At 43.1% G+C, this 15,507-nt stretch overlaps 1 protein-coding gene across 1 annotated transcript in view; it reads right to left on the bottom strand.

The window, feature by feature from the left end:
* Window positions 1-15,507, bottom strand: part of MAPK4 (mitogen-activated protein kinase 4) — a 261,201-nt gene that overhangs the window by 49,374 nt on the left and 196,320 nt on the right. The window contains exon 3 of the mRNA XM_078674799.1: window positions 6,968-7,129. Within this exon, the coding sequence (XP_078530925.1) occupies window positions 6,968-7,129 (162 nt within the window). The remainder of the gene's footprint in view (window positions 1-6,967; window positions 7,130-15,507) is intronic.

Genomic DNA, 15,507 nt, shown 5'->3' with positions numbered 1-15,507 from the left:
ATTGACATATGAAGATATGGCAAGTTTGGTCGATACCCAAGAAATGGAAGTATCAATATTTGGTGGGCAACAAGAGATATGAGATGTTAGGGTATATGTAGAACCCAGACACTACTTCATCAATTGTTACCACAATAAAGTACCTAGATAAGACATCTATGGGCATATTTACATTATTATTATTATTATTATTATTTATTTTTGTAGAGCGCGTAGTCACCCAGAGGTATCCCAGCGCTAAAAGATCCTATCTCCTAAGTTGGGAGGAACAAGGGAGAAGAAGAGGAAGGGGAGGGGGGGCAAAGAAGATCAGGGTTAAGGACATGCCAGATTCACTGAGGAAAAAGGTGAGTTTTGAGCCGCTTCCTGAAGCGGAGATATTGTGGTTCGAGTCGCAGGTCGCGGGGGAGTGAGTTCCAGAGTCGTGCAGTATGGACTGAGAAACGTCTTCCTCCTGACCGGGCTTTCTTGAATCTGGGGATAGTGATGAAGTTTTCCGTGTCCGATCGGAGGGTTCTTGAGGATTTGTAGGATGTGATGAGTTTCCTAAGAACAGGGGGGCCTTGATTTTGTAGTAATTTGTGAGCTAGACACAGGGCCTTGAATTTGACCCGCTCCCTTATGGGAAGCCAGTGGAGGAGTTTAAGGGCCGGTTTGGCCGAAGCTCTGGCAGGGGTCTTTGTGAGAATCCGGGCCGCAGTGTTCTGGATTCTCTGGAGCTTGTTCAGCGTCGCTTCGGGGGCGCCCAGGTAGATCACATTGCTGTAATCAAGCCTCGAAAGTATTAGGCCTTGAATTAGCAGCCTTTGGGAGTTGGTGGGCAAGAGGGGCAAAACTTTCCTTAACGATTTCAGGAGCCCGAAACAAGTCCCGGCTACTTTCTTTGCCTGCACGGTGAACGAGAGGTCTGTGTCGAGCCACACACCCAGACTTTTTACTTCTTCTTTAGGTTCAGGGGGAGGGCCCAGACACGCTGGCCAGATATTCGAGGAGAGTGTGAGTCCTTTCGGGCCGAAGAGCAAAACCTCCGTTTTCGAACCATTTAGTTTTAGGGCTGAGGTGTTCATCCAGCATTGGACCTGCGACAGACAGTTATATAAGTCTGCTGGTTGTTGTCTGGGGTGAGATAATGATACAACTAATTGTGTATCGTCAGCGTAACTGACGACGCTCACTCCGAATGGGGTGATGACCTCCTCCAATGTGGACATATAGATATTAAATAATGTGGGGCTCAGGGAGGAGCCCTGGGGCACGCCACATTGGAGGGGAATTTCGGAGGAGCAGGCGTTATTCTCCCAGATCTGGTAGGTCCGTTGAGCCAGGAAAGATGAAAGCCAGGCTAGGGCAGAGCCCTCTACACCAGCTCCCTTGAGTCTTTTAATGAGGAGTTGGTGGTTGACGGTATCAAAGGCCGCACTTAGGTCGAGGAGGATCACTGCCACTGATCCTCCTCCGTCCAATAGTGCTCTGGCCTCCTCTACCGCTGCTAGGAGGGCGATGTCCGTGCCCTGCCCTGGACGAAAGCCCGTCTGGGAATTTTTTAGTATGTTGTTGGCCTCCAGGAACTGGGAGAGTTTTTTATTAACCAGTTTTTCAGCAATCTTGGTGATTCCTGGGAGTAGGGAAATGGGCCTATAGTTAGCCAAGTTTCCGGGATCGAGGGAGGGTTTCTTTAGCAGAGCTTTCACGACTGCCGCCTTCCAGCTCGGGGGTACAACTCCCTGTTGAAGTGAGGTGTTGATCAGGTGAGTCAAGGGGGGAATAATCGTGGGGGCTACCTCCTTAAGGATTCGAAGCGGGGCGGAATCCCTGGGAGAGCCGCTTTTTATGGATTTTAGCGTGTTTCCCACTTCTTCGGTCGTAACTTGACCCCAGGAGGAGAGACAACTGGTTGTAAGGGGGTGCAGGAGGTCGTTTTCTTCACACAGAATCAAGGAGGGAATTGAGTCGAGAATTTTTCGAATTTTTTCATGGAAAAAGTCCGCCAGTTGTTGGCATTTTATCTGTTCAGCTTTGGGGTCTGTGTGGTGTCTCAGTCCATGTACTGGGGTTTTCAGAAGATCTTTTAAGATGGCGTAGGATTCCTTGCTGGAGCATACTGCTTTCTCTATTCTTTCCTGGAAGAAAGCGCTTTTAGTTTTTCGAATGGCAGTTTTATAATTTGAGAGAGAAGTAGAATAAACGTCTTTGTTTATTTCCGATTTGTCTTTCCTCCAGGAGCGTTCCGTTCTCTTGCACATGAGCTTATCGACACCAGAACGTCACTTTTTGTGACATTCTGGTGGTGATAAGCCCTTTGCCTTATTTACAAGGTGACATTAGCTACTTAATGTCGCTTGACACCGCCTTGTGAATAAGGACACCTTTCATGCAGCACTTAGTGTGAAAGGGACGGGCAATGGGTGGTGTGTTGGACGTTCCGCCTTAACATCCATTGCTTTTTGACTCTGCCCCCTATTTACAAGGGTGGCGTAAATATGGGGCAGCGTCAAAACTATGACCAGGAAAAACCTGGTCTTAACCTGCCAAAATGAGGAGAAATGTTTAATTTCTCTTCGATTTTTCTGTTTTTACATAGAAACAGCAAATCGCCACTAGCAATTGTTCATGTGTGGTAAGGTGTCACTTCCTGTACATAAATAATCACTGAAAAACGACTAGTTGCAACTTCATTAACTGCATAAAGCAGCACACATTGAAGTTACAAATCGTCATTACGGATTGTTTATGTACAGGAAGGGACACATTCCTACACATGAACAATCATTCCCCGCAACCCAGGCACCCTCGCACTATTGTGCGAGGGTGTCAGTGTTAGCGCTAGGCAGCTACATTTTGCCCCAGCCCTACGGGAAAAGCAGGGGTGCGCTGCATTCTTATAAATATGGCACAGCCCTTCATTAGCGAACAGTTGGAGCAGGGCATTAGCAATCTTGGCTTAACGCCACGCTCTAACAGTTTCCTTGTAAGTATGCCCCACAGTGTTTGATCCTGATCCTAATCAGAGTGGCAGTTTGTGGGAAATCCATCTGTTTAGAGATAGACAATGCACAATGAAATGCAGAGTTTCGAAGATTGATGTGCTTATGCTTTCAGATTGTTGTTAACCCCTAAAAAACTGGAGTGTTTTTTGTTAAATACTCCAGGCAGGAGCCTATTAGTTAAAAAATTACTCATTTATTTTTTAGTCTCTACAACTTCCTTTCAAATAGGATGAAATTTGCAGTGTTACTTGTGATATGAGAAAATGCGGAACATTGATTGTGTGAGGAAACCTTTTGGGGATTAATTCTCCCTATATTCATTCTGCATATGAGAGAAGAAACCACTACCACAGAGCCAAACACTGTCTTCTAGAACTGCAATCTGCTATTGAAGTTAAAGTAAAGGAACGCTTCAGAACGTGCAGTTTATCAACATGATGGGGATGTATGATTTCCATTGGATGTTACATGTTTTGCTTTTTTGTGCATGATTCAGCATCAAGTGTCCTCCAGGAAGATTTTCCACTTAGACAAACTGTTAAACAAAATTGAACATCTGGTTTACCCTAGTCATCATCTAAGGACTACAGTGAATATTTTTCAGTAGCAGAGTTCAATTGCAACATTATTTAACATTTTGGCTGCATGAGTTTTTGTGCAAAATATACATATAAATCCTTAAACGCAGACAGGAACATGAAATAAACATTTGGCAAAGGATGGCAACCAAAGAACAAACAGAAGCAAGAGAATACATAAAAAGTTGGTGGTTTATACATTTTAATGAACAGTATGCTTGTCTTTTGGAAGCGTAGCAGTACAAGATGAGATGGATGGAACATGTATTTGAAATAAATAGAATTTAGAATCATACATCCATATACGATATCATTCAAACTTAGAAGAAAGAATCAATAAGGAAAGTAGAAGGCATGTCTTGCTCTTAGGTCCATCTTTATTTGTGACTACAAGGACACTGGTTATACAGTAGGAACAGGTCATATGATGAGTTTCAACATGGAGGGCATTTTTTGCTAGTTTTAATTATTCATAAATATACAGGTAAATTACCTGCTACATAGCCAGTTATGGGATACAAACTTGTTGTGTGCTGTTTAAGTCATGATGCCAGTCTCTGGTTAAAGTTTATCCATCAGCCATTTGAGGACTTTATTTCAAGGGGACTGCCAAGGGTTTTTGCCATCCGCAACCTGTGTAGGTAAGAGCGGTGGGCTGGTGGAGCCGGGGGTAGGGGAGACGGGGGTGGGGGGGAGGGGGCGGATTTCGACAGACGACAACGAGGGAAAATTAATTATTTATTTAATTTTCCCTTGTGGTCGTCTGTTGCCTTCTCCCCAACCCGGCCCCACCACTCTTACCTGCACGGGCCGCGGCTGGTCTTTGCATGAGTATTTGAGATTAATGGTGATAGCGATATTCAGTTTGCCATTTATTAAGGTCATAATGTTTCAGTCTACCGGTATTGACATATTACGATTCATCTTTATGAAGTTTCTAAAGGCTGTCAGATAGAAGGGTAAGGTGGCGGTATTATGTATTCTTTCCCTTACCTCCAAACATACTGCATTCCACTGACAGACGTATGTGTGGCACACAGAACTGAAATATCACTGGCCAAAGTAGAATAACAAAAAATGTAGGCCCGGTTTAATTCTTGGTGTTCAGGCCGTTTCCGCCAGAACAACAGAATAAAATACTTCTTTGCCCTGGCGTCAGGCGGACGGACATTTCCAGCGTTCACCTGAACCAACGTCAAGTCCATCTAAAGGCTTTATTTTTTTCAAATACAAAAAAACAGGGTTTGTTTCTTTACACCCCTCACAACCAGTGATGGGCAGTACAAAACGGCCATCCTATTTGGGCAGACAGACATATTGCCAATTCTACGATGGCTCTTAATCCATCGCACCTACTAAGAAGTTTGGCCACTGTCGAGTCGAATTAGCCCCCTGTGGTAAAACTAAGATCCACCCCTGAATTCAAGGAGAGATTTCTATACCTATGTAGTTTGGTAAGAAGACAGTCTACTACCTAATTTGGCCAGCAGACAATCATGCCATTGTAACGAAGTATGCTTACCATCAACATTTAAATTGGGATCTTAATCTGCACAGAGAATACATTGAAGGGGGATTTCTTATTACTATAACAGACCGAAACAGTAGGGGCCAGATGTAGGTAATTCCGATTTACCTACTCTTAAATACCGAATCATACCGATTCGGTATTTAAGAGTAGGTAAATTGGAAGTGGGCAGATGTAGGTAATTTTAATTTCACAAATAGCGATTCTGTAAGATTCGGTATTTACCGATTCTGTAAATACCGAATCAGTATTTCCCATTGATTGCTATGGGCCTTGAAGCCCATAGGAATCAATGGGAAATACCGATTCTGTATTTACAGAATCGGTAAATACCGAATCCTGGCACGGGGGACAGGGTGTCACTTTGACACCCTGTAGCACCCCAATTGCAGGCTTGTGTGCCATGTGGCACACAGACATGCCCTAAGGGCATGTCTGTGTGTCACATGGCATAGGTGTACATGCACAGATGTGCATGTACACTGGAATTCGGTATTTTACCACCCAATAGGATTGGGTGGTAAATTAAGAATTCCTAAGGGCCTGTGGCACTGCAAACTGTGCCACCTACATATGGATTTACAGATTCGGTATATTTACCGATTCGGAAAAATACCGAAGCGGTAAATTTACCGAATCTGTAAATATACCGATTCTGTAAATTCCGAGCCACCTACATCTCAAAAATCAATTACCGGTTGGTAACGGCCGAAATCGGCCGTTACCGACCGGTAATTGGCGACCTACATCTGGCCCCTAGTTTCCTAGTGAACCTCATATTGTGCACAGAAATGAAGGGGAGATATTCTTAGCAGGAGAGAAGATCCTTTGCTGGATCAAGTGAAACAGGCAATCTTTGGATATACCAAATGCCTATTACTGCCATAAACTCTATTTTAATTTATTAATTTTTGTTTAGAACAAACAAAAAATGTAACATAATAATCAGTAGACTGAAATTACCACAGCTACAAATGTAAAATTTCCCTAACCAAGATTTCAATGTGTAAAGCCACACAGAGGCGTTCCTTCAACAAGAGCTTTGTCATCAAATTCTTTACTGCTTTTTGATTGCAACTTTCTGAAATAGGTACACTTCTCTGACAAACTTACTGGTTTCCAGTGAAGTGCAGAATTCATTTCAAGGCTATGGGCCAGATGAATCAAAGGGTTTGGCCCATTCTGTGTCTATGGGAAAATGTGTTCATGCATATGGCCCTATGTGAGTAGCTCGTAGTGTTGTTAAGAAGGATGTAAAATCCTGAGAATGAGACTTAATCCTCACTAATCTAATCTTCAGCTGCAATGAGTTGAGCAATACTAATTGAAACTACTTGGGTCAAACAGGTACATAAGGACTGCCTATTGTTCTCATACATCGTTACTATAACTTGACGGCAAATGCCACTTTAATTCCATCCTATAGAGAACCCTCTTAAATTTAAACAAGATTTAAAGATGTAGCATTCCTCACGTGGGAAATTCCCATCCATATTTATCTTTCTTCTGAGTTAATTAGCACCATAACACTTTCAGCAACTGTGTGCCTCAATTTCAGAAAGAGTTGAAGACACACCTACAGAAAGTACACTAAATCATGATGCAGTAACAATCTACTTCACCTTACAGAGCCAGCTAACTCTCCAGATGCTTGTTAACTATATCTTCACCCATGTACAGTGCTTTGTTGCCTTTCTGCTAGGTTTGCACTACGTAAATGCCACACACATACATGTATGCATGCATGTTTCATTTCTCTTCTAAAACCAAACAGCCGAGACACTTCATCATGTATTGTGTCGGGGCCCAAAACACCTTGCCAAGGTGTAGAAGTATTACATCCTCTAATATCATGATATTGAATGCTCATGTACCTTCTCCATTTACTTCGGGGAGCAACTTCCTCAAAGGCTTCTTCACTGCCCATGATGTGCTGATGAATGCTGGCATGACTTTGCAAAGTTCTTCTTTGTCCTCTTGACGGACAACAGGGATCGTCTCTAAAATCAACTGCATTTGTTCCAGTTCATGACCACCTATGGAAGAAAGCACAAATAATTAGAGATGTCATAGTTATATTAGTGCCTTGTGAATATGGTATTTCCTATGCAGAATAAAAGAAACAATCCCCATGAGATTGAGCTTCTCAGAAACATATTAAAATCATCTCTTAAAATCTTCGCTTTAGAGCAAATTACTTTGATGTCACTGGACAACGATATTCTTATTCCCTCTATGCAAGTGGATCACATGAAACCTTTACATGAAGCACTTTAAATAGTGTCACCAGTGCATTCCACAGTACTCTCATTAAGCTCTCAAGATCACTCTATACCATCAGAGATTTCATAAATGCACAGGCTTTGGAACTTGGTGTGTCTGATAATATGGAGAGTTCTGGTAACGTTGACCCAGGATTGCTGCAACAAAATTCTGCTACACTGCATGGCCAATACAGAAATAAAATAAAATGAGAAATAGAATCATCTGGAAACATTTCATTCTATCTGTTAATAAAGTTAAAAATGTTTTTCAGTGGATTACATTGTGACACAGTGTGTCTTGGATAGTTTTGGACACTTGACTCTGTACACAGGCAGGAAAATAAAATACCAGTATCCAAGTTAAAAGTTAAAAGAAGTTGTATCTCCAAAAACCCCTATCTCAGCAGCTGGATCAGCAGAAACCTTTTGAAACTAATAAACTAGAATGTCTACCAGGATTATTATTCTATTAGGTGAATCATTGGTTTTGTGCAATTGGATTTTCGTCAACATGACAAAATTAGTGTTTGCTTCGCTTTTACTTACTGTGTTTAATCTATGACTTGGTTATGTTAGCAAGTAACATATTTTAGAACCAATAATTGTAAAGAAACAAACACATATGTGGTTCTACACTTTAATACTTGGTTGCAAGCTAATGTAACGATAAATAAACATACTGCAGTGGGCAAAACACGAAGCATTATCTATAAAGGTAGTAATGAATAGCTCAGAGCAGGACTTGAAATCAGGAGTATCAGAGGGGAGTGTGATTTCGCTGGATCTGCTCAAGTGCGCCATGGCCATACAAACAGCTGCTGAAATAGGCACCTATCAGATTGGTAAGGCAGGCGCTATGCAGACTGGAAAGGCTCAAGACCACAAACCATGGACCTGCTTGTAGACACTTGAATGTGCTGTCCAACCGGGTCTCAAAGGCACATCTATAAGCGGAATGGCTGTGAATGGGCTTTAGAAATCATTGGAGATTTTACCAAACTATAAGTCAAAGAAGGCCCCTTAAACTACTTAGCAGGCACTGCCCATCTTGGTAAACTGTTCTTCAACAACAGTGCTCACCACTAACTCTGAGATTTCTGTCTCTGATCCTCACCATTTGTTTTTGGTGGGTTCAGCTCACCTCTGCCTTTCATCTTGGTCAACCTGCTTCAAAGCATTTCTCATTAATCATGAATGCACCGTTCTCTTGACTTTGCAAGTTTGACTTTGAAGGAGGAAGCACAAGAGGGAGTCAACTGGATGAACTACAGTGTGTGAAAACTCAAGAGAGCAAAGACGGACTGAAGGACTCTCAATGACAGAGAATGTAAAGACGCGTGCCCTGGGAGAGATGGCCCAGAGCCCATGAAACTACTTGTGCTGCCAACCACCTAAAGATTACTATTTGGTACGTAAAACCTTTATCAATTGGATATATGTTTTGCTCAGAACGAAGTTTAGACATCAAAATTTGGATGCTAAAATATATTTTCTTTGCTACTTTATACCTACAGAATTGTTTATTTTATCTCCTGACGAAGGGGTATTGAAAAACCCCAAGAAGTATCCTTTTCATAAAATTAAAAGTTCTGTTGAGCAAAGGATGTACAAATATTATTGGAAATAAAAGTTATGTTCCCCTCAAATCTCTCTGCGTAAGAAAACGTCTTTCATTTTAATCCATTATTTGATTTAACTCCTACAGGAGTGTGTATCAGATTTATACAGATTTACCACTGTAAGTTAGGAGAGGGTATAGCTGGGTGACAACTTACTTAGGCAAGCATTATTGAGCGAGCGTTAAAGAGAAAACTGTCGTTTATGAGGCGGAATGGGGTGAAACTTGGGCATTGTCTGGCATGCGAAATTAATCCCTAATTAACTAAAACTGACAATGGCTCAGTGTTTAAGTCAATATTTCACTGATTGAGACAAACAAGTATTCTATGTATTGAAAAAGAGCACCATAAAATGATTGTACAATTATTCATTAATTTAAAACTGAAAACAGATAATGTGTAGGCTACAAGTATCTACCCTAATTACCGCCATAGTGATGCACAAGGTGTACAAATGGATAAATGATACAATACCAAAATGCTTTAAAAAAAATATGTCGTGCCTTGGCAGAACCCCTATATTGACCTACCTGGGATTAGTGATGGGGCCAAAAATTTGTCAATACTGGAATGGGAAGGCCAGTTCTCCTTAATTGTTTTATGGATCCCTACTTTCAGAAATAAAACATAAACTTAATGTTGAAATCTGTTAAAAAATCACTCTTAGCAAATTAATCGCAATGCTCTACTCGACTCACTGTAAGCTATATGTTCTGTAACCTAGAGACACGGACTGTAAATACATTTATTTTAATTTTATTTATTTTATTTTATATTGCGCATCAGCTATCCAGAAAGGGTTTCCCGGCGCAGACAGAAAAGCCATGACAAAGCAACGCCTGGGCATCTTATTTGTCGAATAGCCAGGTTTTAAGCAGCTTACGGAAATTGGAGTAGTTTGTTTCATTTCTGAGTGAGACTGGGAGGGAATTCCAATAAGAAGGCCCTAAATAGGTGACGGATTTTCCTCCCATCCGTGCCAGTTTGTATTTAGGGACCACAAAACTGCCTTGGGAGGCTGATCTTAGATTTCTGGATGGGGTGATAAAATCAGATCAGTTAAAACAAAGAGTAAGGTTGCCTTACAATGTAATTAATGACTTTAAGAAGTGAAATCTAAAGTTTTTTGTAGGGTGTTACATTCTACAATAAATATTTTTATATTATGTTAAATTATTACGAGTTTTCTTTTTCTTTTTAAATATGAGTGGCTTTTTATGAATCATAATGAATGTAGAAGTATATTATGTTCACTTTTTTAGGCAATTTTCTTACGTTTTGAAGACCTTGTGTGCTTTCTAGAAAGTGTGGTCCTACTCGAATTTGCGCCGAGGGGCCCATACAACAATACGTTTTCCCTTGAAGTACTGGTCCATAAAATAGTATTCTCCACTTACATTTAGTATGGTAAGTTAATTATTAAGTGAAAAGTGAGTTGTATTATTGTTGATTGGTTGTTCGACACACCTGTGTTCTGGAACATTGGATTGCGGAAGTGTAGGACACATAGGGCACTCATTATAACTGTTTGTGGTACGTTGTCTGAATGAATCGGCTGCCATGGCAATAGAAGTTTCAGTCTTTGAGAGCAGAACAATATCTACCGCGGTTAGTTTTTAAATTGTGTCCTCTCTGTATCAATGACCGATGTTTACTTGTGTCCACGCCGCGGATTTAATGCCACAGTGGGGCTCTGGATTCGCTCCATCTTGTTTAGTCTGAAATGCTCTTTCGAAAGCGCCTCTCCCCTTCTGAAGGTCACATTGTCATATTGGCCACTTCGGTTATCTCTGCGTGACTGCACTTCGACAAAAGCCAGATCCATTCCCCCCTGCCTTGCTAGCACGCATTCCACAGCTGAAAAATAATTATAGTGTATGATCAAACACAACTGTGGATAACTCAGTGGCTGATTGTGCTGCTGCGGATGAATAACTGAAGGCCAGACTTCGAAATGTGACTGATGCTAATTGGTTTCAAAATATTTTGCCAATTTCTTCACCACCTTCGATGGCTTCTTTCGTCTCCTTCCGCAAAGCTGTCCAATGTGGCCCTATAAAATGAGTGATTTTAAGCAAAGAGACTTGTATAATGCTCCAATTATAAGTACTGGCTCACAAGTCAAGAACATGATTAGGCGGGCGGTGAAATCTAGGACTGCCTGGCAGTTACTCTCGTATCTACTAGCAGGCTGAAAGTCACTCTCAGATCTACTCGTAGGCAGAAAGTCCGTCTCATATCTACTAGCAGGCTGAAAGCCACTCTCATATCTACTAGCAGGCTGAAAGTCACGCTCATATATACTCGCAGGCTGAAAGTCACGCTCATATATACTCGCAGGCTGAAAGTCTGTCTCATATCTACTAGCAGGCTTAAAGTCCCTCTCATATCTACTAGCAGGCAGAAAGTCAGTCTCATATCTACAGCAGCAGGTTGAAACTCCCTCTCATATATACTAGCAGGCTGAAAGTCCCTCTCATATCTACTCGCAGGCAGACAGTCCGTCACATATCTACTAGCAGGCTGAAAGTCCGTCTCATATCTACTCGCAGGCTGAAAGTCCCTCTCATATCTACTAGCAGGCAGAAAGTCAGTCTCATATCTACAGCAGCAGGTTGAAACTCCCTCTCATATATACTAGCAGGCTGAAAGTCCCTCTCATATCTACTCGCAGGCAGACAGTCCGTCTCATATCTACTAGCAGGCAGAAAGTCCGTCTCATATCTACTCGCAGGCAGACAGTCCGTCTCATATCTACTAGCAGGCTGAAAGTCCGTCTCATATCTACTCGCAGGCTTAAAGTCCCTCTCATATCTACTAGCAGGCAGAAAGTCAGTCTCATATCTACAGCAGCAGGTTGAAACTCCCTCTCATATATACTAGCAGGCTGAAAGTCCCTCTCATATCTACTCGCAGGCAGACAGTCCGTCTCATATCTACTAGCAGGCTGAAAGTCCCTCTCATATCTACTCGCAGGCTGAAAGTCCCTCTCATATCTACTAGCAGGCTGAAAGTTCCTCTCATATCGACAGTTATGATCCCTTCTACAGTCTTGACTTTTCCTGTCTTCTTGTACACGACTGCCTCTGTCCAGTCTGCTGAAGGAACCAATGCTCTTTCTCCTCCTTCTCCATCCAATGGGTCCACGTGAGAGACACTCTGCACTCCAAAGCCGACCCGTGTGTTTCAAGAGAGGTCTCATCCTAATCTCGGTTTAACAATTCCACTTCAGCAATGTAGTGTGGCAAAGTATGTTTTTTTTTGGAAACACAAGCTCAAGGGAAATAATGAATGAGGATATGGAAGAAAGAAAGTGCTTAATTTGTGCTGGTTGTCTCCGTTGCTCAGCACTGGCACTTATGGCAGTCTGCTACATGGTGGAGCTGTTTGTCTGATTTTGGGATTAAAACAGCAACAGTGGTTTATTAATTCTAAATACATTAAAAATTACTAATACCTTGCGCCCATGCCATTCTCATAGCTTTGGGGCCTTGAATAGTCTGAATCGTCACACTTGTAGAAGTGTGATGGTTAGTAGTTGGGTCGGTATCGTCCTTGACTGTATTGGAAGAGGCAATGGGCAATGCGAGCTGCGGTACCCTCCTGACGAGGCCCTGGCACTTATTGTTTTACAAATTAAGCACTGGAAAAGATGTAGAGTTAAGGGGCAGCCCCCGATTCTGAGATACCGAATCCCATTCGGAGCCTATTCCAAACGACATCGTAATCGGCCCCTAAAGCTTGATGGAAGAAAGAGCCCCCTACATAACGGCATCTAATCACAAATGGTTCACAAGCTCGCTCATGGTGGGACACAGAGACAAAATGTTTCTCTGTCACAACAGGATGCCTGAGTGCTTTGATGGAACTTTAAAGGTTCTAGTGTTTAAGCAAAAGAATACAGGTCACACCTTTGAAAGAAAGCAGAGGCACTACTTAATTTTTTAGGTTTCGGCCTGGCCGTAGCACTGCGAAGCAGTGCTCCGCCCAGGCGAAAACTTTTGTTTACAGTATGGGGGACTTGAATCCGCCCCTTCTTCCATTGGCTAGCTCCATAAGTGGAGGCTAGCCATTGGAAGACATCGTTGTCAATCAGTCTTTCCCAGTCAGAACGCGATTCGGGGGCGTTTCTGGATCTTTTTTAAGCCCCGCCCTCTCCTCTTCCCATTGGCTGGAATTTTACCTTCCAGCCAACGGGAAGGGGAGAGCACGAAAAACACGCCCCCGAATCCTGGCTGCACACCCTGCCTTCCAAGATCACCTCATAAATCCCATTCCAAATATTATTTTACATGCATATTGAAAGCAGTCTCCCCCTCCCTGGGTAGGTGTCCTAATTTTCGACGTGCACAGCGGGGCAGACTGCGCCGATTGGTCCCCTCTGAGACAAACTCAGACTCTCAGCAGCGCCCCAAGACTCCACCGCCCCGCTCCCTTCGCACCGCATCATGTTCCCGCCGTGCTGTGCGGCTTGCATGTGATATCTCTGCGCGACTAACCTGCCCGTCGCCGTTTGCGGGGAGATTTATCTCCTCGCATCACTCCTCCCACACAACAGGAGATTTGGCAAATTCCTTCGGAGAGTGAGGCACAGCTGTCAGTGTGCCCGGCAGCTGCCAGCGTGGCACTCGGCGGCTTCCAAAGATGGCGATGGCCTGGGCCCGTGGCTCGCGCCGCGCTCTCCGGGTCTCGCTGCCCGGGCACCTCGTGCGCGCAGCACGCATCGCGCGGTCTGCCTGGGCCCTGGCGGAGCGCAGTCTCGGGGGCGCCCCGCTGCCAATACTTCATTTATCATGTCAATTTAATATTGCTGGTGCCCATCAACGTTCAAAACTAAAGAGCTGTCTTTAGTGCGTAAGGCAGGCGGCGCACACTGGCTTCGCACGCCTTTCCTGAACTTGGGGTTTCTTTACAAAGTAAGCGGCGCAAACAACACACAGAAAAACAAAGCATAAAGGGCTCCAAAAGAAAAGATTCGCCATTAACGATTCCAATACCAATCAGGAGGCTGCTACAAACGATTCTCAAAATCATTTCCCACCGGAAATTCACAGTGGGTGCGAGAGAGGTTTGTTTATAGGTGCAATTCCAACTTCCGGAGGCTAAAAACGTGGATTTACACATGAAAAACAGAACGAACACACCTAGCTCCTATTATTAATCTAACAAGAAGAGATTCGCGTGAATGCATGGGATTGGTTGAGCACACAAGACTGATACCCTTAACACTGGACTAACCTTGCCTTCCAGAGCAGCCAGGGGCCCAACGAAAAGCGCTTCAACGCGACGCCAGTGATTGTAAGTGCGATATAAATGCAATTACGATTCAATATGCTGGGTGGGGTGAAGGGTTTGTTGGCCACGGCCATCTTGTGGGCGTTCGCAAATCATTTCCACAACACATTAACACCTCAGAAGTGTGAGGATATTATTAATCTCAGGGGTCGCAGTACATATATGTCCAGGGTTAGAATGTAAGACCCCTTGTGAGAGGCAGTAGAAGTTTCGCAACGTAAAAAAATATTTGCACCATATGGGAAAAAGAGAAAAATAACGTTTAGAAGTTGAATTACAGCAGTAGGTTTTGATCACAATCTGAGAACAAATAATGTCCAGATTTTCGAAGCCAAAACGCTTTGGACAGGGTTTAAATCACATTTCCCAAAATCATCCCATCAGGACTCTTGGTAATCTATTACTGTTGCATCTTCCAAGGAATACTACACTCTTGCGTGTGTGGGGGGCTCTTGCGTGTGTGGGGGGCTCTTGCGTGTGTGGGGGCTCTTGCGTGTGTGTGTGGGGGGCTCTTGTGTGGTGTGTGTGGGGGGCTCTTGTGTGTGGGTGTGTGTGTGCAAATGCAATACGTCTTGCATTTGCGACAGAGTAAGCTATTGGCATTGTAAATGACAGTGCCATTTATTTATCTGTTTTCAAAACCAACACATAAATAAAAAGTTTGTCATTTACAATGCCAATAGCTCAAACTTTTCCGAAGGCGAAACCGTTGCATTGTAAATGCTTGTTTTAAGAAGTTGGCAACTACACCGAAGTATCTTGTTACAATACGGTCTACACTTTCACCAACTTTCTTCCAGCAGGAAACATCAAAATGGTCATGGATCTTGTCATTACTGTAAGCAGAGGGAGAAAACCGTCAGGTGCATGATGCACAGTAGCGTGGGCTGCTGTGCAACATGCTTAAAGTAAAGAAAAAAAATATATATATACATATTTATAACACGGTCAATGCTGGCCGTGTGAATGCGCTTTGTTTTAATTTACTTTCAGCCTGCGCTGCTGTGCAACATGTCTAAAAACATTGACAACGTCAATAGGTCTTGCATAAGTGAAACCTTTTGGCTTTGCTAGTGCGTGATCTATTTTCATGCTGGAGTCCACTGGACAGAAAACATTAGCAGCAAAATACCATCCTTAATTGGGTTGGGAATCCAACACTGTTACTCTTCCCCCAGTGAGACCCGGTTGTCCTGGGCCCTGCGGCCCACCGGGAGTCAGCTGATGCTCTGCAAT

The sequence above is a fragment of the Lissotriton helveticus genome, chromosome 2_1, assembly GCF_964261635.1.
Source record: "Lissotriton helveticus chromosome 2_1, aLisHel1.1, whole genome shotgun sequence".
Taxonomy (NCBI): domain Eukaryota; kingdom Metazoa; phylum Chordata; class Amphibia; order Caudata; family Salamandridae; genus Lissotriton; species Lissotriton helveticus.
This window is presented reverse-complemented; position numbering and strand designations above follow the sequence as displayed.